The 26672-nt window shown below is 34.7% G+C and overlaps 1 protein-coding gene across 1 annotated transcript; it reads right to left on the reverse strand.

Annotated features, from left to right (window-relative positions):
• Positions 1–34: 34 nt before the first annotated feature.
• LOC125823732 (autophagy-related protein 18d-like) lies at positions 35–12449 on the reverse strand. Its single transcript, XM_049503108.1, has 5 exons — positions 12059–12449; positions 4434–5239; positions 936–1191; positions 491–614; positions 35–316 (listed from the first exon to the last, which is right to left on the reverse strand). The coding sequence occupies exons 2-5, from the start codon at positions 5208–5210 to the stop codon at positions 223–225; spliced, it is 1251 nt and encodes a 416-aa protein (XP_049359065.1). The 5' UTR covers positions 5211–5239; positions 12059–12449; the 3' UTR covers positions 35–222.
• Between the last annotated feature and the right edge of the window lie 14223 nt (positions 12450–26672).

Genomic DNA, 26672 nt, shown 5'->3' on the forward strand with positions numbered 1-26672 from the left:
CCAAGTATTAGTACAGAATAAAGTACATTAGTATAAAAAACACGGGGTAATCTAAGTACATTAGTATAAAAAATACGGGATAATCTGAACACTTTATAGAGAGCCATTATATACACATTAGTCAGCAAACACAGCTTATCAACTGGTGTTTGTTTCCCTTCTTTTCACAATAGATAAAACATCAGATTTATTTACAAGGAAAGTACTTCTTTTGGAACAGAACTATCTCGGCCTACTTTCTGTTTTCAGAAAGCGGACATATTCCTGCTGTACCATTTCTCCTCCATTCACAGGATCGAAGCTGCACCTATGGAAACTGACAGAAGTCCAAAAAGAGGTGAGATAAAGGAGAACCGGCTAGCTGAATTGGTGTAAACTTTTTAGTTCTAATGCCAAAATACCTTACACTAATGCTAAAAGGTTAAACTGAATTTGCTAACTGACGTTGCAATAGAGTAACATATTGAGCCAGAAGATGAGTGTTCAGTACCTTCCATCAGTGCCAGCAGTTATAATGGTGTTCTGAGAACCAAACGCAGCAATGTACTGGGTACATTCTGGCAAGTGAAATTGAGCAAATGACCATTCAGAGCTAAAGTATTTTGGCAAAACTCCTGAAAAATTGTATTAAAAAAAAGGAATCAAATTAGAACTGTTCCAGCTGAAATTTTGACAGTCACCTCACCACCATAGACAACAGGTAAGGTATTGTGAGAATATCAAATCAGTTTAGAAAATAAATAAATCTTTATCAAAGTTGGCAGTTAGAACAATACAGCATAATCATTACAAAATCAGTTAAAAACACTGTGGTTAATCCTATTAGTGTCATTATTGTTGTCAGGTAAAACCTGTCTGGAGACCCTAAAGATTGGTTATCAGGCCACAATATACAGCCAATTGGCATTGCACACCTAATTTCGTAATACACTCACCTTTCATGAAAGACAGTGATGAACCAGGGTTGGCTCCAGTACTTGGAGAAATAAGTGCATCAAGAGAAGCTGATGAATTCTGGCACAACAACGTTGGAGTTCTAACAGCTGCATCAGCTGAAGCATCCTCCCCAACAACACGTACTCTAAGGCTGTATACATGGATAGTACCTTTGTCGCTCGAGACGACCAACCACTGAACATTTGGTGATAGAGCAATACTACAGATATCCGCTCTGTCAACCCCTCTACGCACCTAAGATAAAGCATAGGTAAGGAATAAGCACTATGCTAAAGAGAACATATCAAAATTCACAGTCACCATTAGCTGAAAGGACAGTGAGTATAGAAAAGGAATCACATATAAAGCATGCTTTAAATCAAAGAGGAACTAGAGGAAAACATCTCAAAATCAGTATCCAAAGAAGTGGGGGCATTAATGCCATTTTATATTTTGTAGACGATTAGAAGTCAAAATTGTTTGTTGATTGTCTCACAAGAGTATCACAGGACCTGAAAAATTCTTAAGGGAGAGATTGTCAGCAAACTAGCAGCAGAGCAAAGAGCTAAAAGCAGACCCAACTAACTGGACATAGCAACTAATTCTTAAAGCTAAGATGACTCGTGATTCTTGTTCATTGTGCAATTCCATTTTCAATAGTCAGAAATCAGACAGAAGTATACTCGAGAAATATTACCTCCCCTAGTGAATAGATACTGTACATTTCATAGTAAAACCGCACACATACAGAAAACAGAACTTCAAAATTTACTCCTTTCTCCAATCCAATTTGACATAGTTCGATTTTTACACAACATTTAAAGAGTACTTTTACATGTGAAACAGATTTAGAAGGAAAAAGGTTAGAATTTTTTGAAGTCGTGAAAAGGAATTTAGATAGCAACTGGGAATTTCTCCTCTCACACTGTGAAGATAAGAAGTTAGTAGAGTTCTCATCCCTTGACCAAGTATATCTTGAACAAGCCAGTAAAAATTGATAGACTGGTGACAGTTTATACAACGTCTCCCAAACAAACTGAGGTCGATTATATGATTCCTCACTGAGCATGCTTCTCCATTAAAATTCATCTCATGTCATAATCATACTTCTATTATTGTTTTTTAGTGGTATATAAATCTATGATAAGACCAAAATACTCCTAGAAAAAACTCCTTGCCGAGGGCCTGTGCACCCCCGGGATTAGTCGGGGCTCAAAGAGACTCGGACACCCGGTGCAAATCAAAAAAAAAAAAAAAAAAAATACTCCTAGAAAAGCATCGGACCTAAATAGATGTATAACATGACTAGAACATATTCTCAACTAGCTGATAGCACCTACGTAGTTTTTTTTATTTCATTGTCCTATCTTTAACCAAGTCTCCAAGAAATTGTAGGTTTTTTCAAGATAACTTTCTTTCATGTGATTTTAGCTACCTAATCCCCTTTTAGCACCTCACTGACCATGGTTTCACCTACATACAGGTGCATCAGGAGGCCAATGTAGGACCTGGCCAAACCATCTCAAGCGATCTTCTCTCATTTTATCCCCAATATGCTTACTTGCACCATCTAGCAATTATGGTATTTTTATCTTGTTTAATCTTGTATGACCGGACATTCGGGTTAGCATCCATCTCCACATTCATCTTGTGGATATGTTGCACTTTAGCGGTCTAACATTCACCACCATATAAGATTGACCCATAATCATCTATTGCTCTAGAGAATGCCTTATATACCAACTTTTTTCCGATAACTAATTACGCGAAAATCCCCACCAAATACCCTGGGATCTTTTTCCCCCACATCCACCCCTGAACTTCCTACCAAAACTCCATTTTTGACACCTCACCTATGGCCCATAGACTCCCACATAGTCCCACTAAATAACAGTTCCCACTTTTTTTTACAAACAATAACACAATGGAATGACTCTCCTTCCTCACATCCCAAAATACCAATTGACTCTGATATTTCTTAAATTTTGATTCTTGCAAACACAGAAAAATTGCACTCCACTCCACCGGACACATCTTCATGAAGGATTTTTTACACGGATCATTCATCTCTCAACCCTCATGATACTATTTTACTCTCCACATGCAATACACTAATCCCCAACCACCCACCCCACCCCCCAAACCCCTCTTATGTCATCCCACATCACCCATGTGGACCATTACTAACAGAGCATTCAAAGTTTGTTAACTCTCCAACTCTTATTGTTCCATCACCATACCTATTGACACAGGTCGTTACTTGTTTGCCCCCGTCATTATTATTTGTCAGATAACAATTCTATTACTATCTCCTCAAAGTCTCAAACCCCTCAAACAACAGATCTGAAAAAATTCTCAACCCATATTCTTCTTAGCTGCCCTTTCTCCTTTCTCCTCTCTCCTCCCAAGCTTTAGCTTATTTCTCATTCTTGCTCCTGACTCTTCAGTTCCATCCCATATTGTGCTTAGTCCCCTTTTCGACCTTTGTACAACATTCCCTAGTAGTTGACCTAAATGCTATAGAAACAATTGTCAAATTCTTTCTTCATGTGAAAAGTCATGCTGTACAAGCGACTATTCCAGCTATGAAGCATAGGAATATACCTAATACTGTTGTCATTGTCTTGCTAAAGACTCCTAGTTTTGAGATCCATGGGCGAAATTCCCCTCTCTCCCCTTGTGGTTTATAGACATTGATTAATGTTATTTAAAATTCTCATCTTGGTTTAATTTTGTTATAACTACAGACAAAGGTTTGTTATCAAAATATATGAATGCTTAGACTCAATTTAAAATTTTAAGCTTTTAAATTAACTATATACCTAACACACCTCATTACGTGTGGCCAGAATCATTTTGTTGGCCAAACACATGGAGATTTTCTCAAGGATAGGTGATGGTAAGAACCAAACCACAACTCTAATAGCATATATAATAATGTGAATTGTTGCTACTACAGAATGGAAACTTTTAATTGCATTTACATACCTCTAACACTAGCGAATATTTGTTAATATTAAATTATTTCACATTTTGCAATTACGTACCCTTTCTATTAATATGTTCTGTCTTGTGCTAGAATCGGAGATGAAATGGCCTCCAAGTCAAGTTCAGATGACAATAAGTATCTTACCACTCCTTACCAGCTAGAAATACTTCCCATATGGTGCAACCCACAAGATCAACTTCTTTTACTAGGAGGCAGTTATACAATTATCTTCTGAATACTTTGACCTTAATATGATATCTATTGACATTAAAACACTTTTTTCCAAGTATGTATTTCACCATGTCTAGCATAATCGCTACGCCCAGCAAACTAATTCAGGATAAAAGTGGAAAGGAATAGTTGATGACAATGTCCGATTTTTATGGGGCTCTGCACTAAGAAAGCTGCAAATGAATGAGGCAATGAACTAGCTTTGTGCTCATCCCTTCCAATCACCATTTGAATGTCTAGTTCTTCGCCAAAAACAAGATATGAAAGAAGAAAGTACCTCTTGCAACTGAGTCCCATCAATGGTGTTGAAGAGTCTTATCAAAGTTCCCCGAGTGCTTGCTGTTGCAAGAAGCAGCCCATCAATTGTCAAGGTTAGGCATGCTATCTGAGAATCATGAGCCTTGATTAACTTTGTCATATTCAGGCCAAAATGTTCAACCCGGATCTGTCCTCTTCGAAGGCCTGGGCAAGCCAATACAGATGTATTTAACTGGTGCGAGAGGCAGCAAAGTCCCCTAGGATTGGCCACAGTCTCTATCTGATGAAGAAGCTTCAGATCCATAAAGTTGTAGACATATATCTTGTGCTCAAGAACTACAACAATACAATCCCGTCTTAGTTTCACTGCACGAACCTCAGACCTAAATGAAAATTCACCTATGCACCGGCTTTGATGATCATCCCATATAATAACTTTATTAGGTGGGTATTGAGTGTTGGCCTTGGCACCCACAAGTGCTAAAATATTGCATCGGAACAGCATCTCCACTATTCCAAATCCACCACTTTTCAGATCGCGTCTGAAAGTCTCTTTGAAAGGATCACAGTTATACACACGAAAGCCACGACTTGTGCCAGCAGCAAAGCAACTGTAATCCTGATTCCATGATACAAAGTGTAGCTCTGTTTCATCATTATCACTGATCGCCGGTTCAGACTGGCCAGAATGAGAGTCCCCAGGCATGGGAGATTCATATGTCCCAAAGGCTGCTGGAGAAATTGTCCCTCGAGAAGGTGAAACAGTTGAACTATTGGGCGATGATAGAGTAGTCATAACCAAATGCAAACAGAAGCTATGGAAATCTACAACATCAAATTTGAAACACAGTATTAAGATGCCAGACTAATTTAAAGCAATTAGTGTATATACCTTAAAGACAGTAAGGAACAAATGTAATATGCTAGTAACACTTAATCCTCAGGTGTGTGTGTGAACAATAGTAGAGCACCCAAAACAGACTTAACTACCATGAGTATCTGTTTGACTTCTCACCGTCAACAACAAAATTTGTTGTAGAAAGTTCATTTCTTTGTCCATATAACAGAAGAACCTCTGTAGATCTACCAAAAACATTTATGTTTTAGAGGGCAACACTCAATAATATCAATTATATTGAAATAGGAAATGCTTATTAATTGAAGCAAACTTTCAAACAGAACATTTTTCTGATAAATTCCAACTTCAAAACAGTTTGACCCACATGGAAAAGATAATATAAGACTTGAGACCTTCCCACACGTTCTTCTTAGCTATTTTTTTGTCAGTAATTTTAAGAATATTTACCAAATCATTTTTTGCATGCATCAGCATTATGTCTGGCGTTCAGTTATCAGTAATCAGATAAAAGCTGACGGGAAGGTTTAGGAAACCTTCCCCTCTCAAAGAGCATGACTTTGCAAACACTACCACCAGTTAGATGATCCCTTTCTGAGACCGTTTGGTCTTTCTCTAAGAGTTGCTTTGCCTAAATCATGTCTCAGACAAAAAGGGGCATTGTTAAATAACTTTTTCCTTCGCAGACTAAACTAAAGCCACTCAGTGTATTGAGTTAACTACATTATGGACATGCACTACAGGGTTCACACCATAATTTTTGAGAAAATAGCCAAATGTCCCCCAACCTATTACCCACTTCCCAACGACACTCTTATACTTCAAAGGAGTCCAATTACCCACTTGAACCTTTTATTTTCAGAATTTGGTAACCCTTAAACGTTGACCTGCCCAAGAAGGTGAATACACCTCTAGTAGGCGCACAAGGATTAAACCAGAAGTCCTAAAATGGCTAAAACTGAAACAAATAGTTCATGTTTCAGTTTCTAATTGGAGATTATACGTTTTAATTATTTTTTTCCCTTTTTTGATATCACAAAAACATCATAACCATTTCAAGTTTTTCTCAAAGTTCTTCAATGGTGGTTCTCTGAGTTTTGCAATCATTGTTCAAACCCGGCATAAGTCTGATGAAACTTAGAAACGCAATGATAAATATGTTGAAATAGCCCGACGGAATGTTGAATTTTTAAGCAATTGAAGGAACCCAGTAAGAAGCAAAATCGAAGAATATAAAATCAAGATCTCAATCTTCGTGAAACTTAGCCATGGATTCAAGTCCATCCGGTGTTATCAAAGGCTTAAGCCCTGAAGTGAGGCTCGAAACGCATTGAGCGCTTTGTCTCACTTAATGAGCACTTAGTGTCATCATCAAGGCTCTAAGATATACTTCTCCGCGTGATTGAGCATTTCCTAAAATGGCAATGCTAAACCATTGATATTTCATTTTCTCGTAAAAACAACCAATTTCTTTGTCCATATATTTGTTATTCATGCTTATAATTATTAGTCTAAGACTTAAACATATATAAATCTGTATGTTTTCTCCATTTGCGCCTTTACTCAATAAATCCCACGCTTTATTTGCACTTCGCGCTTAAAGCCCCAACGAGCCTTAGAGCTTTTTGCGCTTTTCGCTTTTGTTAACATTGAGTCCATCTTGAGCAATTTTGAGGTACTTGGCTTGCTCATAAGGTACATCAATGGTGGCTTCGGCATTTTTTATTAGCTTTTTGATGTTGGAAATAGGAAGTTTGACGAAATTTAAAAAAGGGGCAAGACTTGGGGAAGTTTTGGGCACAATCAATGTTTCTGGAAGTAGAAATAAAAGGATCAGTGTGATCCATTAGTGCTATGGGCTTTCAGAGATCCAAATATGGAATCATATGGTCAAAAGCCAGCGAGAGCAGGGGGTTTGCCTTCTGGGTTGAGCTCATCGCATCGGACTTGCCTAGTGCGGGTTACCTCTCCTATGTGGTTTACAAGCTATTGCATTAAGAGCGGGAATTTTACCCTATGCGCACCCAAAGGGTAGTGGCTGTAGGTTTCCCTTGTCATTAAAAAAAAAAATATATGGTCAAAAGCCAGCCATGGAAATACTGTAATATGTAACTTTTTGTCATTTTATGCCATTGTTGTGTGATAAAGAGTACCTAGCGTTACTTCATGAATTTCAAGAGATCAAATGAAGAAGAAAGAAAAAAAAAACAATGAATATACTCTACATCAATGGTGGTTCCGAGCAACGAGGAAAAAAACAAAGAGAAAAAGAAAGAATAAGTAAAAAAAGGAAAAGAACAAAAAAAATAGAAAATGAACATGCAGTCGTTTATGCGTATTTTGCATAGCTTTAGCATAGAATTGGTTATGACTTCTAGGAAAGTGATAATTCCATTATAATTCGTTTGGAGGGAGAGGGGTAATAGGACCCCGTAAAGTAAATGTGTGTAGTGATCTGCATGGTACACTTATAGCCATGAGTGATCAGCATGATAGCCATTGCATTTTGGCTAAAAAGTCTTTTAAAAACTTTAGACGTGGTTGAGCGATTACTTCTTAGGATACAATCTTTTCCCTTTTTTTTTCTTTATATCTATTATTTAAATGTTTATTTGGGGTAGTTTAGTTTTCATGCATTCTTTATGGATTTTCATACCTCTTGATGTCAACTCTTTCTCCTTGCTCCTCTTTCATTGTATGTCTAACTATGTCATAATTAGTCTTCAAATTTTTAGAGTTTATTTGCCTAAGTGATAAATATTGTTTTAACTATTTCGTTACTTAAATCTTGTTTTAAGTAATTAATAATCAACCTCGTCTATTTTGATCACTTATCTTAAATATAGTTTTGAGTCCCTTATCACAGTCATTTTAGCCTAATAATTAATGAGCTTTGTTTGTCATGCAATCCCCCACATAATTTATGAGATTTGACTGGGACTCACATTTGTGGACCTCAAAAGGTGTTTAACACCTTTCTTTTGAGGTAACTTGAACTCCTGCTTGATCTATGGTTTTGTAGATTAGTTAATTAGATGTACTTGTAATTTGCACGTCTTTAATTCGTTAGGTGGCGACTCTTTATCTTCTCATTTATCCAAAAAGAGTTGTCACATCGTTGAAACCCATTTTTTTTCTTTTCGCGAGGAAAAAAGGGGGCACAACAGTGTCTTAAGTGTACCCAGTGAATTTAAGTGAACCCATATAACTATCATGATTGCATCCATCAAGATTGCATGCATTTATACAAACATAATGTGAATGAATACAAGTAATACAAATTGGTGACAACATTGATACAATAGGGCTGAATGAATAGGGCCGAATGAATACAGTCCCCTGTATTTTTATTATTTGTATCTTTGTATATTCCCAGACTATATTTGTCGATACAACCTAAACTATCATACGATACAACGAATACAATCACATGATACCTTTTTTTTTTACTTGACACCTCACATAATTGTTATAAATGGTAAATATCTAAATTATAGCTATAGATTATTAAAAAGGCTCAAACAGTAGTCATTTATGAAACTTCCTCTATTTAAAATCCCTCAATTTATTATTTGTAAAAAGAGCCACACAATCAATAGTGTAATGAAATTTTATTTTAGATTTATGGATGCCATAATTTCCATTTCCTCTTTGTAGACAATTCATTTATAAACTACGTTATAATGGACTGGATTGATAAATAAAGAAAAAGATAATTTATGAACTACGTTTTCTTCAAAATTTAAACACTTGGAGTTGTTTGGTAGCTGATTTGACAATTGAGTTATGCAAGTATTAAATTTTGCATAAATAATATCACATTTGGTGGTTGATAAGGAGGCAAGTTATTAATGTATAAAATAAATATGGAGTTAGGTTTGCAATTTAGAAACCCACATAACTAATACATGTATAAGTTATAAGGGAATCTATGTAATATTTTATTTATGTAGGATAGAAGGTGGAATAATTAATACATGAATAATTAAACCCTCATAACTAATATCTACATAATACATTACATAGGATTTCCTCATAACTAATCACTGCATTACTAATACTACGTAGCCAGCTAAAAAACAACCTAGCTTGATAGAATTATGCAAGCATTAATAATTTTTTTTAGGTAAATTTTTGGGTAAGATGCTAAGTTGCACAGAATCTTCATTTTTGCTGCCACACCCGTGTCAACACAAGACGAGTGCGAGTGTGGGATTCAGTCAACCGGCATCAAATACTTTGACCAAAGTTCATGGACAAATTTGGGGGAAGATTGAGATTTTGATAAAAGATAAAATAGATTTAAGACATGAGAAATGGCATATCTTCAATATTATAGTCCTTTTTGAATCTTTTTTAGCTTTTCCTTTTTGTCAACATTTGATGCTTCATGTTTCACGCCAAACAGAGAGAAACTAAGAATTCAAGAGGTTGTGTTCTTTTAGAAGACAGTAGCAACGTCTCTAAGGAGAGTTGGTGTAAGGCCTTGAATGACTTCCTTTTTTTAGGGGTAGAACACGAGAGCTTGAAAGAAGTAGTTGTGGGTCTTGGAAACGACAACCTAGAAATCTTTCAAAATTTAAAATATCTTTATAGCTCTATTTTATAAGTTCAGAATTAGTAGCCAAATCTCAGCACTCATATCCATACTTGGTTTTGTACCCCCGAATCTTAAAATTTAGGTTTTGCCAAATCCAACCCTTGGATTCGCACCCGCATCATATACGCACACCTGAATCTGAGCAACTTAGGTGAGATGTACACCGAAAGGAACTAACGTTCCAAAAACTTTTCACTGATAGTCCTCGAGTGAAAGTTAGCTCGATTCAGGTCGATAGGCGAGAGATAAGGTTGGGTGAAGGTACTAGGCATCATGTGGGACCTACAATCTATTGTGTACGTTGTTGGCTTTGTAGATGCTTTCAAATACTCTAGCAATATCTTCCATTCGTCGTATATATCTCTTTTCCGTGTCATTGACATCAGAGATTGCATTCGACCGAATGGTCCGACACAAGAGATGTTCTAATCTATTTGTAGTAGTTCTGTTTGTTTATAGTGGAGTAGCACATGAGGGTGCGCGACTCACAATGAAGCGTAGACCAGAGCTATAGGGAGCCAAGTCAGCTATTGTGGTTGTGCCATTTGGTTGATTGTAGAAGGGAATCTATGTATGATTTTAAGTAGGTATTAATTATGTAGAGTTGATTTATTCATGTATTCGTTATTCCATTTTCTATCCAACATAAATCTGAATTAGTTATGCGGGTTTTTAAATTACAAATCAAATATTGTATTAATTTAGGGGGAAACGTTATTTTCTTAAATTTGTTACAACCCATACAAAAAAAAGGGAAAAGAACATAAAGAAATGGATGATAGTGTCAAACAAAGGACCCCTCAAATTAGCGAATCTACCTTCCTCACTCTCTCCAATCTTTTCTGTCATTCACAATTGAAGATTTGTTGATCCTCACATCTCATTGATCACTCTCGCTAGCAAATCAAATATTGGAGCTTCAGAAGTTGCTAACAAAATAACACAAAGGTCAATTAATACGTAGCGTATTTATCTCTTTTACATTTTCAGAGTCCATGAATTGTGCAATGTCACGTACTTCCAAAATTAGAGTTTACTATCTTTCTCAATTTTTCATTTTACCTTTTAACTCTACAATTCTAATCCAAGCAATGAGCTTCTTCACTGATCATTGTTGGTGCTCCATAAGAAGTTATTTTGGTTTCAACTGTTTGTTTTTCGATCTGTAGCTATCGATTTTTATTGCCTAAAGGGATACTTAAGGTGTTTTTTTTTACTCTTCACTCTCGGTAAATTATTGAAAGGTTTTGCCTACTTTAAAGACTAGTCCTTGTTGCAATTTGGTATCAGATATATCAATTGCACAGGTTGATAAATAATCATTTTGAAGAAGCACTTAAATTGTTTAGAGTGATGATAGATTAATAGGCTTTAATAATGACGATCCTCGTCTTTTATGAGAAACTGTGGTTTGGAATTGACTGAAAAATTAAGAGAAAACAGCCAAATGCCTCCTCCCCACCCACAAACCTATCAGCCAATTACCAACTATACATATACTTCATGGGGTCCTATTACCACCATCACCCCAAACTACTTTAAACTAAAATAATTTGATTGAAATTATTGCCAGTTACAACAGTGATTATAATAATAAATCAAGCATTTCAATCAGCAAACCCAAAATTATGCCATAATGAATTGAGCACTCGAGCTATCCTAATCAATTTAAAGGAAATGAAACAGGAAAGAATTGAGTTAATGCAGCCTAACAGCAAATAAAATTCATCAATCAGCATGTCAAAAGATCTCACATTGCCATATCTAGACATGTAGGGATGTCTTAATTTGAACTTAACCGAGGATGCTCAAAGAAGAATATGCAAAAAATACGAAATTGTGCAAAGAAAGATCACATTTGGTATAGATATCAAATCAAACAAGCTGATAAATATGCCAAAACCTAGATTTAACAGCTAAAACATGATCATGTATCAACCGGAAACAGTTTAAGCACCTGTCCTTTGAAGTTCATGTAAGATTGTAGGGGCTCGCATATGATAATCTAAGAGAATAAACACATAGAAATCACAGAAATTTACACAAGGAACTGTCAGTCAAGAGTCAAAAATCAGATCTCCTAATATATTCAAAGAAAAAAAAGAACTGAAGTGATAAGCATAGCAAATGAGTATTTGAAAGATGACGGATCTGTAAGGATCCGTCTTAAAAGAAATGATATCTCAACCTGGAAATGCCTGATCGATTTGGACTTGACCACGGTGGTTGTCGTTGTCACTGTGGGGCGGTGTTCACGCGGCTCGCCGTTGAGGACATCAAACAGAAGCGGTGGTCACGCCGACATAGACGGCGGTGGATCATCCGCTGTCTCAGAGATGGATATGAGAGAGAAAGGACGGAGGGAGAGAAGAGGAGGAAGAGATGAGAAAGGCGGTGGTCTCTTTAGTGGTTTGGCAGAAGAGATATATTTTGGTTGTTCGGTGGTCCACCGGCCATAGCCAAACGGCGGCGGTGGCAGTTACAGACGGTTCTGGGCAGTGGAGGGGCTGAGAGAGGAGGGAAGAGTACGGCTCGGGTCTCGCCGGTGGAGCAGCGGAGAGGGAGATGAGAAGGTGAACCTATACATTATACACATATATTATGTACTATATAAAAACATATACGTATAGATTAATTTAATTATAAAAATATAAAATACAAATATCACTATTCTGAGTCAATAATAACAAAAAAGTAAAATAATATAGTAAAAATAGTAATCTTATAAATTATTAAAATAGAAATACATGATTAATATATATATAAAAAAAAATAGATCATAAATTATTTATTTCATCAAATAGCAATTGAATGGAATATAGAAAAGTCAAATTAAGTAACAATAGACCAATACAAGAGCAAATTGAGTGGCAATAGACATAATACAAGATCAAATTTGTATATAAAGAATAAAAAAAAAATAGAAATACAACAATCATCTATATATATATATATATATATATATAAAAAGAGAACCTAGACCCGCCTACGTGGCATCACCACAAACCAAGATTCCGTTTTAATTTATTTTGTTTCCAAAACTAGTTTTCCCCTTTCATGAAAAGTTGTGACTTTTATAAAGAGTTGCGACTTTTATGAAGAGATGTGACTTTTATGAGATGTTGTGACCTTTCCGATAAGACAAAATAAATATTTGTTCACACTACCTTTTATTGTCTATAAATAAAGGAATTTCCTCTTATTTTAAAACAACGAAAATTTTGATTTTCTTCTTCTTTAGGACAATTAAATACTTGTGTACACTTCTTCTCCTGATGAATGACTCACTAGCATCATTTTTTTGTATCAATACATTGGTGAATAGAATCATTCTTTCTTGAGAGGATCTATTCCTTTAAATCTCGGGGAATAGGGAAAAATAATTTCCTTAAGGGGACACTGTGCATTCAGTGGGTCGATTTTTTATATTTTGTTTCATTCAATTGTTACAGATCCTGACATGTTTTTACAGTCATTAATTTATGCTTATATTATTAATTGTTATTTTTGAGTACATGCTTTAAATTTTGTTGTTCACATTTCTGCAATATTATTGTTATAAGTATTTGTTAGTACATATTAACTAACAAACGTTAATTGAGTATTCAAGTAAGTTTTCTCTACTAGAATTGTTGAAAGTACAATAAAAAAATCCTTACAAATCTTTAATTTGTTCATCAATAACGTCATTTCTTCACATACAAGGATGAGATTTTGTGTTCTTTAGAAAATTCTCTGAGAGTTAATAACTTTGTATGCCCATATTTTTTTGTTTTTATGTTATTGTTATCTATTTTTACTAAATTTTATCACTGGATATTATGAGTACTTTAAGGATTGAAAGTTGATTGAAGTGTTAGTCAATTTTCTGAGGTATGTTATTTAAAAACATGAGAACTTTTTTGGTAAAAATGATTTGTTATCATCATTGGATATCTCATAGTTTACTCCCTTTAACGTGTGTTTTTCTCGCTATTTTGTTGTCTCCTTAAAATTATATTGATTATTTTTCGTTTGGTATGTATATTATCTCACTTGGTCAAAGCTTTCGTCCTTTTAATGTTTTTTCTTTTTTTTCCTTCTCATTCAGCTCTACTAAATTTTTTTGGTGTGAGTTATGACTATTTTCAGCAAGCTTAATTTGCAGAATATGAAACAAAACCTGCTCTAAATAAAAGTAATATCTTAAGCTACAAAAGATATGTCTATTAACATAGATTTGTTGTCCTTTATGTCCCAAGTCATTGCTGAGCATTTGAGTTATCAAGGTTAGACTCATTTTTTATTTTTTTTAATGTTCGAGAATATTTCTTTAACATGAGTCTAGAATCCAACATTTTGATCTACTTGTACTTTCATAATGCAACAACTATACATACATATTTCTGAAAAAGTCGTAAAGTTGCATTGATGAAGCATCTAGAAGTGCCTTCAGAGCAATAGTTTAATGAAGAATGAATTTCTAAAAGGGTCAACAATATTATTTTGTTGTTGTTTCAAATTTATATTTCTCCTTCTATAAATTTTGTTAGAATAACAAAGTAAGAATAATGAAAAGTGGTGAATGTTTGGCCTCAGACAAGTAGATTGTCTCTAAAAAAATTATTTATATTATTGTGGTGTACATTTTTAACGGTCTTAACTTATTTATAACTAATATTGATTATCGAAAACTTTTATATTTTTTTTTTAACAAAGAGTTATTCTAACCATAAAATTATCAGTTATATATTTTTCATGTACAAAAAAATAGAAAAAATATGTTTAATCGCTACATAAAAACATCACTCAGTTTTAACAAGACAATTATTTCACCAAACATATATTATGATATATTATGTAAAAGATAAAAATGATTAGATATCAAGATATTTTAAATCATTCATTATATATTTAAAATTCTTGAGATATATGATAATATCAAATCATTTAATTTATGTTGAAATGTTCTTAAAATCTACTAAAATTTACTCTTTTTTTTCTTACAACAGTCGATTATTGGAAAGGCTGTTCAAAAGCTTAGAAAAATTATTAATGCCCGCACGAAGCGCGGGTAAATTATCTAGTCAAGATAAAAATACAAAACTATAGTAATTGCCAAAAAAAATCCTTCTTTTCGTAATAAAAAAATACAAACTAATATAAAGGAGAGAGATGAGCGACACTATGGAGAGAGGTAAGAGAGTAAAGATCATGAATTGGGTAAAAATAGCAACTGAATGGAATATAGAAAAGTCAAATTAAGTAACAATAGACGCAATACAAGAGCAAATTGAGTAGCAATAGACGCAATACAAGAGCAAATTTGTATACAAAGAATAATAAAAAAAATAGAAACACAACAATCAAGATAAAAATACAAAATTATAGTAATTTCCAAAAAAATTCCTTCTTTTCGTAATACAAAAATACAAACAAATATAAAGGAGAGAGATGAGCGACACTATGGAGAGAGGTAAGAGAGTAAAGATCATGAATTGGGAAAAAGATTCTGTCAAATAATGTTCAATGACCTTTTAAATTAAATGTCATGTGGATCATAAAATAATGTATGGTTAAATATTTGAAATTCATTTCAAATCATACACTTAACAGAAAAGTCAAAATTAATGAAAGTAAAGCTAACGGTGTCCACTAAAATAATTCGATTATTCTAGATTTACACCAAATATCACCCTATTTGAAAATTAGCGCTGGCCGCTGGTGAGATTTTTTTTTTTATTCAGTGAGTAAATCACCACTGTTGACATTTTAATTTTAAATTAAAAAAATTGACAGTGGCATTGGCAATTTTTTAAATTAAGACGTTGACAATGACAATTTGTACATTGAATTTTAAAAAATCCTCTCCAAAGAATGTAATTTTTCTGGTGTAAATGTTCAATAATCGAACTATTTTAATGGATATAGTTAGTTTTGCTTTCACTATTTTTGACTTTTCTATTAAGTGTAAGATTTGAAATGAATCTCAGTCATATGTTATTTTATTATTCAAATGGCATTAATCTAAAAGACCATTGAACATTACTTGAGGGAATTGATTGGATTTTTTTCCCATGAATTGTACTTTATAAAAGTATAACTACGAATGATGAACATATAGCATATTTGATATACCATGTAAAATTTTGTTTTAGGCGCTAGCTAACATCGCATCATAACAATCATCGTAATAAAGTCCAAATTTGCCCAAAAAAATTGATGTGCTAGGATGAATCAATCCTTCATTTTAAAGTGTTCTTAAATGATCAAATTCAATTTAACTTTAAAAGGGTTATGGGCGGATGCAGGATAGCTATTACTTTTTCCATAGCTATTACTTTTTCCAATCTATTTTTTTATAAGCAAAGTTCTTTTCAATATAAATTCAAACTTATAAGTATTGTCAATTTGTTGACATTTCTAACATATGCTTATATAAAAGTACATAATTTTACGATAAGTTATAGTATATTCAACACCAACACGTTGTCAAGCACATTTGAGTTTATTGTTAAAATTATCTTAATCAACATTTATATCTTTATCTACATTAATAAGAAAATTCAATTAATTAAACATATTGAATATAAAATACTAATAATATTTAGATTCATTTAAAATATTATCACTTTGAAATTTGAATAAAGTCGTGTGACTGATTTTAAGTAGTAACTGAATAGGAAAAATCGATATCGTTTAGATGGACGAATGATATGGTGACACATTGCACAATCATCCATTATAAAGGACAATTGGGGAGCACTAAACAAACTTGATCAGACCTAAGAATCAAAGTCAACTTAGAAGAGTATTAGTTCTTTATCGTAGAAATAAGTGTCTTATTAATGTAGCTCGCATAGCTCCATGAAGGCAGGATTCGGACATGATCAAAATAGTATCCAAACAGGAATGATATAAGCTTGTCTATGAGGGGTTGAATCCTACGAAATTAGTTAGCTAATCTGTTTACTATAAATAGCCAATTAGGTAGCTATGCTAGAGATTTCAGATTTTGAACTCACATACTTGTTTATGTTCTCTTTAGGGCTTGTTTGGAAAGCCACTATGGTAATTGGATTTGGTGTAATTGATGTAATTATATTCTTTTTCTTGTTTGGTTGGGCATGTAATTACCTGATCAATAGGTAATTGGGTGTGTTTGACAGTTGGGGTGGGCGACTGGTTCTTCGATACTTTAGAAAAGTGTGCACCGTATTCCAAACCTAAATTAATTTGGATCGATTTAGTTTGATGTTTTTAAATATGTTTTTCGGTGCGAATAAAAAAATAAATGAGGACAAAATCAAAGTATAAGATACTTAAAATCTTAAAACTATGTTAAGGAATGATGTGCCTCGCCATGGAATACGTATTGTGCTAACTAAAAGACTATATTTGTCTTTGTCAAGAACATTATGACTCCAACTACTTCTCGAAAAAAACAAGGACGAAGACAAGTTCCTTTACATAATGTACATTGATAAAAATATGTTTAGGTTCCTCTTGGGAATTAATATTTGAAGTTTACTATTGAAATTGTACATTTGTTGCTACTTTGATTTGTTCATGAATGATTTAATTGTTAGTTGACTTTTTATTCTTAGTGTTTACATCCCTACTTTATTCAAATAGGACGAAATGTCGCGGTGACTCAAAAAATAATCAATTAAATCGATTTTAATTTTTTTTTAAAGAATAAACGAATTTTAAAGGAGTCGCCACCTAATTTTAGGAAAACTAAGAAACCAATTAAGTGATCTACGAAACCAATAGATTCTAGGTAAGGGGTTCAAGTTATTTCGAAGGGAAAGTATTAGGCATCCTTCGAAATTCACAACTGTGGGTCCCGACTGAATTCACTTTTTTCAAATTGAGGAGGAGATAATAACAAATATACAAGTATAATAAACATGCAATATACGCAAGTCATAAAATAAAACAATAATATAAGACACGACCTAAAATTTGTCTAACATCAATATATACAAAATAATAAATAAAAATTATAATAGCTTCAATGGGAAGCAACTCCGTGTACATGTAAAGACACTTAGTAAAAGTGTTAGTAATAAATAAATATGAATAACTCAAAGGGAAAATGCATAAATACCCCCCCAACCTATACCCGAAATCCCAGAGACACACCTAACCTTTATTAAGGTCCTATTACCCCCCCAAACTTAGTTTATATGTAATATTCTACCCCTTTTTGGCCTACGTGGCACTATCAGGTGGGCCCAGCACATGTTGACATTTTTTTCAAGGATAGTGCCACGTAGGCTGAAAAGGGGTAGAATATTATAGATAAATTAAGTTCGGGGGGGTAATAGGACCTTAGTAAAGGTTAGGTGTGTCTCTGGGATTTCGGGCATAGGCTGAGGGGGTACTTATGCATTTTCCCATAACTCAAATAATAACTTAAAAATGAAAACTCGTCTTATTGACGTGGGAGGCCTTGGAAATCGATGGTAATTTCTTCATCGGTCATTTTAACATACAAAATATATGAACTTAAACTAAATTTCCGTCTTTTAATATTGGGGAGGCCTCGAAAACCGACGAAGAGATTTTTTCATTGGACAATTTAACAAATAAAAAAAAACTATTAAGATGTAAAAAAAAATGGTAAAATAACCACACAAAACCATGTGTACAATGAAATGGAAAACAATTAAACCAACGATAGCAACAAATTAAGATTTTAGAAAGAAAAAAAAAAAGATGTACAAAGTAAACAATAATAACTGTCAACATAAGAATCAACAAAAAATATATTAAATTAACAATAATTAAAAAAAAAAAGGGAAAAGGGTCAAATATGCCCCTAAACTATTCGAAAAGGTCTAGATATACCCCCGTTTAAAGTTTGGCTCACTTGTGCCCTCGCTATCCAACTTTTCGTCTAGATATGCCCTTATGGGCGTTAAACGCCAAATGAAATTGTCACGTCATTTTTACATTACCACGTGGCATTGGAAAAGGGTCAAATATACCCCTAAACTATTCAAAAAGGTCTAGATATACCCCCCTTTTAAATAAACTACCCGACCCATTTTCAACAATTTTTTTAAAATTTTTATTTTTTTCGGTAAATCCCGAAAATGAGTAATTGACTAATAAAAAAATAGGAAAATATGAAAAAAATATATAAAATTAACGCCAAAATTTGCAAATAAATATAGTAACCTTAAATTCAACAATTTCAACAATTTTTTTAAAATTTTTATTTTTTTTCGATAAATCACGAAAATGAGTAATTGATTAAAAAAAAATATGAAAATGACTTTATGCTGAATTTTTAGGTTATATTTTTCATATTTTTTATTAATCAATTACTCATTTTCGGGATTTATCGAAAAAATAAAAATTAAAAAAAATTGTTGAAATTGTTGAATTTAAGGTTACTATATTTATTTGTGAATTTTATATATTTTTCCTATTTTTTATTAGTCAATTACACATTTTCGGGATTTACCCAAAAAAAATAAAAATTTAAAAAAAAATGTTGAAAACGGGTCGGGTAGTTTATTTAAAAGGGGGGGTATATCTAGACCTTTTCGAATAGTTTAGGGGTATATTTGACCCTTTTCCAATGCCACGTGGTAATGTAAAAATGACGTGACAATTTCATTGGGCGTTTAACGCCCATAAGGGCATATCTAGACGAAAAGTTGGATGGCGAAGGCACGAGTGAGCCAAACTTTAAACGGGGTATATCTAGACTTTTTCGAATAGTTTAAGGGCATATTTAACCCTTTTCCCATAAAAAAATAACAGAAACAGTAGCAGACAAAACATACGCATTATTGAAACATTAAAATAAAGTGAACAAACTTTATCCACAAAAAGCAATTGAATTCTTATAGCAACAGTAATCAAAACTAAGAAGAAAAACAGTAAAGCAACTTCCCATAAAATATGAAATAAAAATGGTAAAAAAAATAAGTAATCAAGCTGCCAGAAAATAAACAAAAATCAAAGAAAAAATCACAGTAACACTAAAATAAGTAAGAGCTTAAGCAACCACAATCAAAATGAAAAGAAAGAACAGTGTTCACTCAAAAAATATTAATAACTAAAAATCATTAAACAACAATAAGGATGGCCGGAGTTTGAACCCCTACGGCCGGATCTGAAACGTTAAAAACAAACAAAGTAAAATAGCAAAATATTAAAATATAGAGAACTACCATCTGATGGAGTTGGTTGTCATAGCTAGTGGAGCGTCGATGTAAATGGAGCTTGGAGCTCCTGATTGTCTTGTTGTTTCGAGCTCACCGGAGTTGTTGTTGCTGTCCTTCGTCGTTCCGGCGTTGTCATGAGCTCATGGTGTGGTACCTGTTAACTAGTGTAAATAGTTAAGCAAGCTATATGGTTGAGTTAGTTAACCAATTAGTAAAAAGTTAGTAAGAAAGATGCCTTGTTGGCATGAGTTAGTTACTGCATCTATTGGTAGTATAAATACACACTATGTGCAAATACATTGTATCAAGTCACATTATACAATCAATACAACTCTCTTTTCTTCCTCTCTTCTAGCTATGGTGTTAAGATTGAGCTATGAAGCCTTCATGGTATCAGAGCCCACGATCATAGAGAATACCTAGGTACTTCGATCTCATCTTCCCAAAATCAGGTGAATCAGAAGAAAGCTTTAGGATCTCATGACTGGAGGTACAATGGAAGGAGATGAGATTCAAGCCACCAGTACTGGAAGTGGTTCTCGCACAACTACATTTCTAGTCATTGATCACAATCATCCTCTGTTTCTTCAACATACAGAAACTCCAGGTAGTTCTCTAATTTCTCTACAATTAACAGGATCAGAGAATAATGCCTTGTGGAGTAGGTCATTTCAAATTGGTCTAGTAGGTCGAAGTAAACTAGGATTTGTAGATGGAAGATTCCCTAAGTCTATGTTTGAGCCTGAGCTACATGATCAGTGGGAAAAGTGTAATGCGGTAGTTTTAAGCTGGATTATGAATGCAGTGAGACCTGGTCTTCTTAGTTCTGTGTATGTGTCTGATGCTAGAAAGGTATGGCTAGATCTAAGAGAAAGGTTTGACACTATGAATGGATCCAAAATATTTCAGTTACATAGGGAGATTCACTCTCTCACTCAGTGTACAATGTCAATTGCTGACTATCACTCAAAACTAAGAGACCTCTGGGATGAGTATGATGCTATTATGCCATGTCCAAGTAGTCCATGTCCGGAGTCCAAAAAATTTGGTGAACACTATGACTATCAAAGGTTTCTGCAGTTTCTAATGGGGCTAAATGAGTCATATTCCCATCCTAGAAGTCAGATCTTAATGATGAGTCCAATTCCTTCACTAAACAAAGCTGGCAAGTAACAGTTTGAATGGGTCAGGACTTATAGAAGGCACAACAATGTACACTCAGAGAAATCACACTTACAACAATGGAGCATGATCATCAAAAGTACACTTCACCAGTTCATTCTCAGGAGCTGGTGATCATGGTGGAGGATATAACAACAGTACTAGTTCTTCAGGAGGAAGCTACAACAACAGTACTAGTTCTTCAGGAGGAAGCTATAAGACTAGAAAGATTTTTCTACAATGTGAACACTGTGGGTGCAAGGGACATTCTAGGGAGCAGTGCTACAAAATAGTTGGATATCCTGCAGATTTCAAGTCCAAGAGGAAACCTCTGAACACTGGGATGTATACTAATCAGGTGGATCTTCCTCCTAACCTTGGACAAGAGACAATATAATGTAGCAACAAAGGAAAAAATACTTCAGGAACAGGTCCACACACTGGAGCTTTTTTCACTTCTGCTCAATATCAACAGATTATCCAACTGCTTTCCAGACCTGGTGATGAGAACACAACAGTTCAGCCTTCTACAAACATTGCCACTACTGATGATGCAGGTTTGGCTCCTATTACTTTATCATGTAATTATGCCAATAAACAATGGATAATTGATACTGGAGCCTCTCATCATATCACATCTGGCATTGGCCTCCTAGATAAAGCTAGGGAAGTTCATGCTTAAGGAGACTATAAGGTACATTTACCAAATGGTAAAGTTGCAGCAGTTTCTCATATTGGGAGCACTTGTGTGTTAGCTAATCAGTCTATATCCAATGTGTTATTCCTCCATGACTTCAAGTTTAACTAGTTGTCAGTATCAAAGATCACAAGATAGCTACAGTGTATGGTTTGTTTTTTTCCTGACTTTTGTCTTTTCCAGGACCTCTCCACTGGTCTGGTGAAGGGGATTGGTAAGAAGGAACATGGATTATACATACTACAAGAGGGACCAAGTCAAGCTCAAGATAAGTTGGTCACTAGTAGTACACATGTTCAGTTACCTAAGTCTGTCAATTATGTTACTCAGTCTGAGTCTAGTAGTATATGGCACAGAAGACTTGGTCATGCACCTATTGATGTAGTAAAGGGCATGAGTGTCTCAAGACTTTAAAGAGTACTGATCAAATTCCCTGTACTGTTTGTCCTTTACCTAGACATACTAAACTTCATTTTCCTTCAAGCACTCATATGACAAAACATGTATTTGAATTGTTGCATTATGATCTTTGGGGACCTTACAGAGTTCCTACATATAATGGCAAAAGGTTTTTGTGAAAATTGTGGATGACTTTAGCAGATATACTTGGGTGTTTTTAATTGCATCTAAAGCTAACACTGTAGTAGTACTCAAACACTTTCTGAGGCAGGTTCAGAATATATTCTCCACCACTGTGAAAACTCTGAGGACTGATAATGGCTGTGAATTCTTCAGTGGTGAGGTTCAGACATTACTAAGTGACCTTTGCCTTACCCATCAGAGTACTTGTGTTTATACACCACATCAAAATGGTGTAGCTAAAAAGAAACATAAAACAATCCTTGCCATGGCCAGATCACTTAGGTTTCAAGCTTCAATACCACTCAAGTTCTGGGGTCACTGTATATCTACTGTTGTGTATATCCTCAATAGGCTTCCTTCTAGAGTCCTCTCCTACAAATCTCCATATGAAAAACTCTATCATCATTCCCCATCCTTATCTCACTTGAAGATTTTTGGATGTCTGTGCTATGCTGCTACCCCTAAACCAGTTGATAAATTCTCCTCCAGGGCTATTCCTGCAGTGTTCATGGGATATTCATCCACACAAAAATGGAATATCTTATATGACATTCATACTCATAGTTTCTTTGTAAACATGCATGTGGTGTTTCATAAAGAATTATTTCCCTTTAAGCACATGCAAGCTTCCTCAGAACCTATCTTTCCAGTCCTTGATATTGCACCACCTGTTGATGTGTGTTTATCTAAGTCAGTAGTACCTTCTTCTGAGCCTCTCATAGACTCTCCTGAAGTATCCTCACAACATATTCCAATACCACCTCCTACAATAGCTCATATCCAGTTATTCAGTCTCAGGTTCCTGTTGTCTCTTCAAGAAGATCAGGCAGACCAAGTAGACCACCTCTATGGTTGCAGGACTTTGTCACTAAGCCCAAATCCAATACTTGTCTATATCCACTAGTAGCTCATCTCACTTACTCTCATTTATCTCCATCTCATAGACATGCTCTGCATGCTTATTCCTCCATTTCTGAGCCTGCATCATTCAAAGAGGCTGTTGCTAATCTTGCTTGGGTAAAAGCTATGGATTTGGAGATTGCAGCTCTAGAAACTAATAATAGTTGGAGCATAGTTGACCTCCATCATGGTAAAATACCTATTGGGTGCAGGTGGATCTATAAGATCAAATTCTTAGCTTCAGGAAAAGTAGAAAGATTCAAAGCAAGACTTGTTGCTAAGGGGTTCAGTTAGAGGGAGGGTCTTGATTATGGTGAGACATTCAATCCAGTTGCCAAGATGATAATTGTGAGGTCTGTGGTTGCTTTAGTTGCTTCTAAAGGTTGGCACATTTATCAGATAGATGTACACAATGCTTTCCTCAATGGTGATCTAAATTAAGAGGTCTATATGGAGATTCCTAGTGGTTTTGCCCAAAAAGAGGAGAGTAAGAAGATGTGCAAACTACACAAGTCATTGTATGGTCTAAAACAAGCACCTAGGCAATGGAACTTGAAGCTTATTGAGGCATTGGTGCAGATGGGGTTCACACAAAGTCATTTTGACTACTCACTCTTTACTAAACAGACTCATGGTGACATTGTGATAGTGCTAATATATGTGGATGATCTTCTAATTATTGGTAGCAGCCCTCAACAGTTATGTAGCACTAGGAAGGAAATCCAAAACACCTTCAAGATGAAGGATCTAGGAGAACTCAAATTCTTCCTAGGTATTGAGTTCTCTAGATCCAACAGAGGTATTTTGATGACACAAAGGAAGTATGCTTTGAAGCTCATTTCTGAGTCTGGTCTAGGAGGAGCCAAACCTACCTATACACCACTAGAAATGAATCAAAAACTCACTTCTGTTAAGTATGATGAGCATGTGGACAACACAGGGGCTAAAAGTGACGATCTACTCCAAAATCCTGCAGAGTATCAAAGACTAGTAGGCAGACTACTCTACCTCACTATGACAAGACCAGATCTTGCCTTCACTGTACAAGTGTTAAGCCAGTTCATGCACCAACCTAAACAGTCCCATATGGAGGCTGCTCTAAGAGTGGTGAGATACATCAAAGAGGCTCCTGGTTCAGGACTGTTAATGCCAACCAAACAGACTACACAATTAATTGCTCACTGTGATTCTGATTAAGGAGCATGTGTGGAGACCAGGAGGTCAGTCACAGGATATTTGGTAAAGTTTGGAGATGTTTTAGTGTCTTGGAAATCCAAGAAGCAAGAAACAGTGTCAAGAAGCTCAGCTGAGGCAGAGTTCAGAAGTATGGCCACTTGTACAGCAGAAATTACTTGGTTGTTAGGCCTATACAAGGAGTTGGGAGTGTGTATAAATCTACATGTACGTATGATATGTGACAGTAAAACAACTATTCAAATAGCTGCCAATCCAATATTTCATGAAAGAACCAAACACATAGCTATTAATTGTCATTTTGTGAGGGAAAGAATTTGTCAAGGAATGCTGAAAACAGAACACATCAACATCAAACATCAACTAGCTAGCTGATTTGCTGACTAAAGGGCTGGGAAAGGAACAACACAACTTGTTAATGAGTAGACTTGGAATGGCAAATGTATTTCAACCATAAGCTTGAGGAGAAGTGTTAACTAGTGTAAATAGTTAAAGCAAGCTATATGGTTGAGTTAGTTAACCAATTAGTAAAAAGTTAGTTAGAAAGATGCCTTGTTGACATGAGTTAGTTACTGCATCTATTGGTAGTATAAATACACAATATGTACAAATACATTGTGTCAAGTCACATTATACAATCAATACAAATCTTTCTTCTTCCTCTCTTCTAGCTATGGTGTTTAAGATTGAGCTATGAAGCTTTCAGTGCCTGAACAATTAAAATAAAGAGCAATATTAACGGGGAAGGGGACTGTTGGTCGTTTTCGGTGGAGAACCGTGAAGGGTGGTTTGGCGTGAAAAGGGTGGTTGTTTGCTGGTGGGTTTGGGTTGGATAAGAAAGGGAAAATGGGGTCTGTTTGGGGGTCAGAAAAATGGAGAGAAATGGGGGTCGTTTGGGTCTAGTTTGGAGGTGGTTTGGGGTCGTCTGGCTGACTGGTTTCAGTGGTCGGAGGTTGGTTTATTTTCCGGTGGGTCTAGTTTTGGATGAAGGAAAATGAAGCGGTTGTTGGCTGTTTTCAGGCGGGGTTTTGATAGTGTGAGCTTGGAGCTCAGAACAGTGGTTATTTCGCCTCTCCGGCATCATGGTTTCGCCGAAGAGGATGAGGAGAGGGGCTGACTAGTGAGGTCTTTTGGGTCTGGCGGATCTGGAGTTTGCTGGTTGATTTTGGAGCTGTTTTCGGTGACTATTTCACCGGAAAAAGAATAAAAAACAAAAGGATTTTGGGTGGTGGACTTGCTGGATTTCGGCGAAACTCCGGCGACTTACCGGAAAATAATGAACAATTAAAGAATAAAAAATCTGTAAATTATACCCCTACAAATCTTATCCACCACCCCCTTCATTTTTGACCTAATCAAAAACTTAAATAGGAAAATAATTATGTAATGGGCTCAAATTGTGGGCTTGGGATTTATGGCCCAAAATTATCGGCCAATTTGTGTATGCAAATTTAATTCGTATTTGAATGAATTTCTAGACCGTGCAAAATATCAAAATGAATATTAACAAATGTAACAAATAAAATGAATATAAAAAAAATATAATGAACGTAACTAATGACATGTAAAAAATGCAATTTTAAAATTAACTGATAAAAAATCCTAAATTTTGATAAATAAGAATAGTTATCGATAAAATTATTTTAAAATTATAAAAAAAATTATTTTGAACTATTAAATAAATAAAACTTAAAAGTTATGAATTTTGAAAATGTTAGGCCAAAATTGGGTGTCAACACTTGGTTAAGAGAATGTTCATATAATTATTAATTTTTAAATTTTTAAATTTTTGATATTAAAGTTCGGTTCTTCAGTGCACCGAAGTTTTGAGACCCTTACATAGAACACCGCACCGAAAAACCAAACTTTTAAAAAAATAACACCAATATCGAACCGAAAAACCAAAGAACCGAATCAGTTTGGTTCGGTTCAGTTTTCCAATATTTATGCCCACCCCTAATTGACATGGTGTAATTACACTCTCCAATTCACAGAGGGGCTGTGAATTGTTGGTAATTACATGATGTAATTACAAGCTGATTACTTTTAATTTCTTCCTTTTATTTTTGTTTTACGTTTTAATGTATTTTTTATTTTTATTA

Source organism: Solanum verrucosum, unplaced genomic scaffold, assembly GCF_900185275.1.
Source record: "Solanum verrucosum unplaced genomic scaffold, falcon-dt-bn FXZP01000093.1, whole genome shotgun sequence".
In the NCBI taxonomy this organism is placed as follows: Eukaryota; Viridiplantae; Streptophyta; class Magnoliopsida; order Solanales; family Solanaceae; genus Solanum; species Solanum verrucosum.

Excerpts from the sequence above, each read along its gene's own strand:
- LOC125823732 (XM_049503108.1), bottom strand. The coding sequence starts at position 5,210 with ATGACTACTCTATCATCGCCCAATAGTTCAACTGTTTCACCTTCTCGA. Across the intron at positions 1,192-4,433 it reads ATGGGACTCAGTTGCAAGAG|GTGCGTAGAGGGGTTGACAG; the intron begins GTACTTTCTTCT and ends GCTTTATCTTAG. Across the intron at positions 317-490 it reads ACTGCTGGCACTGATGGAAG|TTTCCATAGGTGCAGCTTCG; the intron begins GTACTGAACACT and ends GACTTCTGTCAG.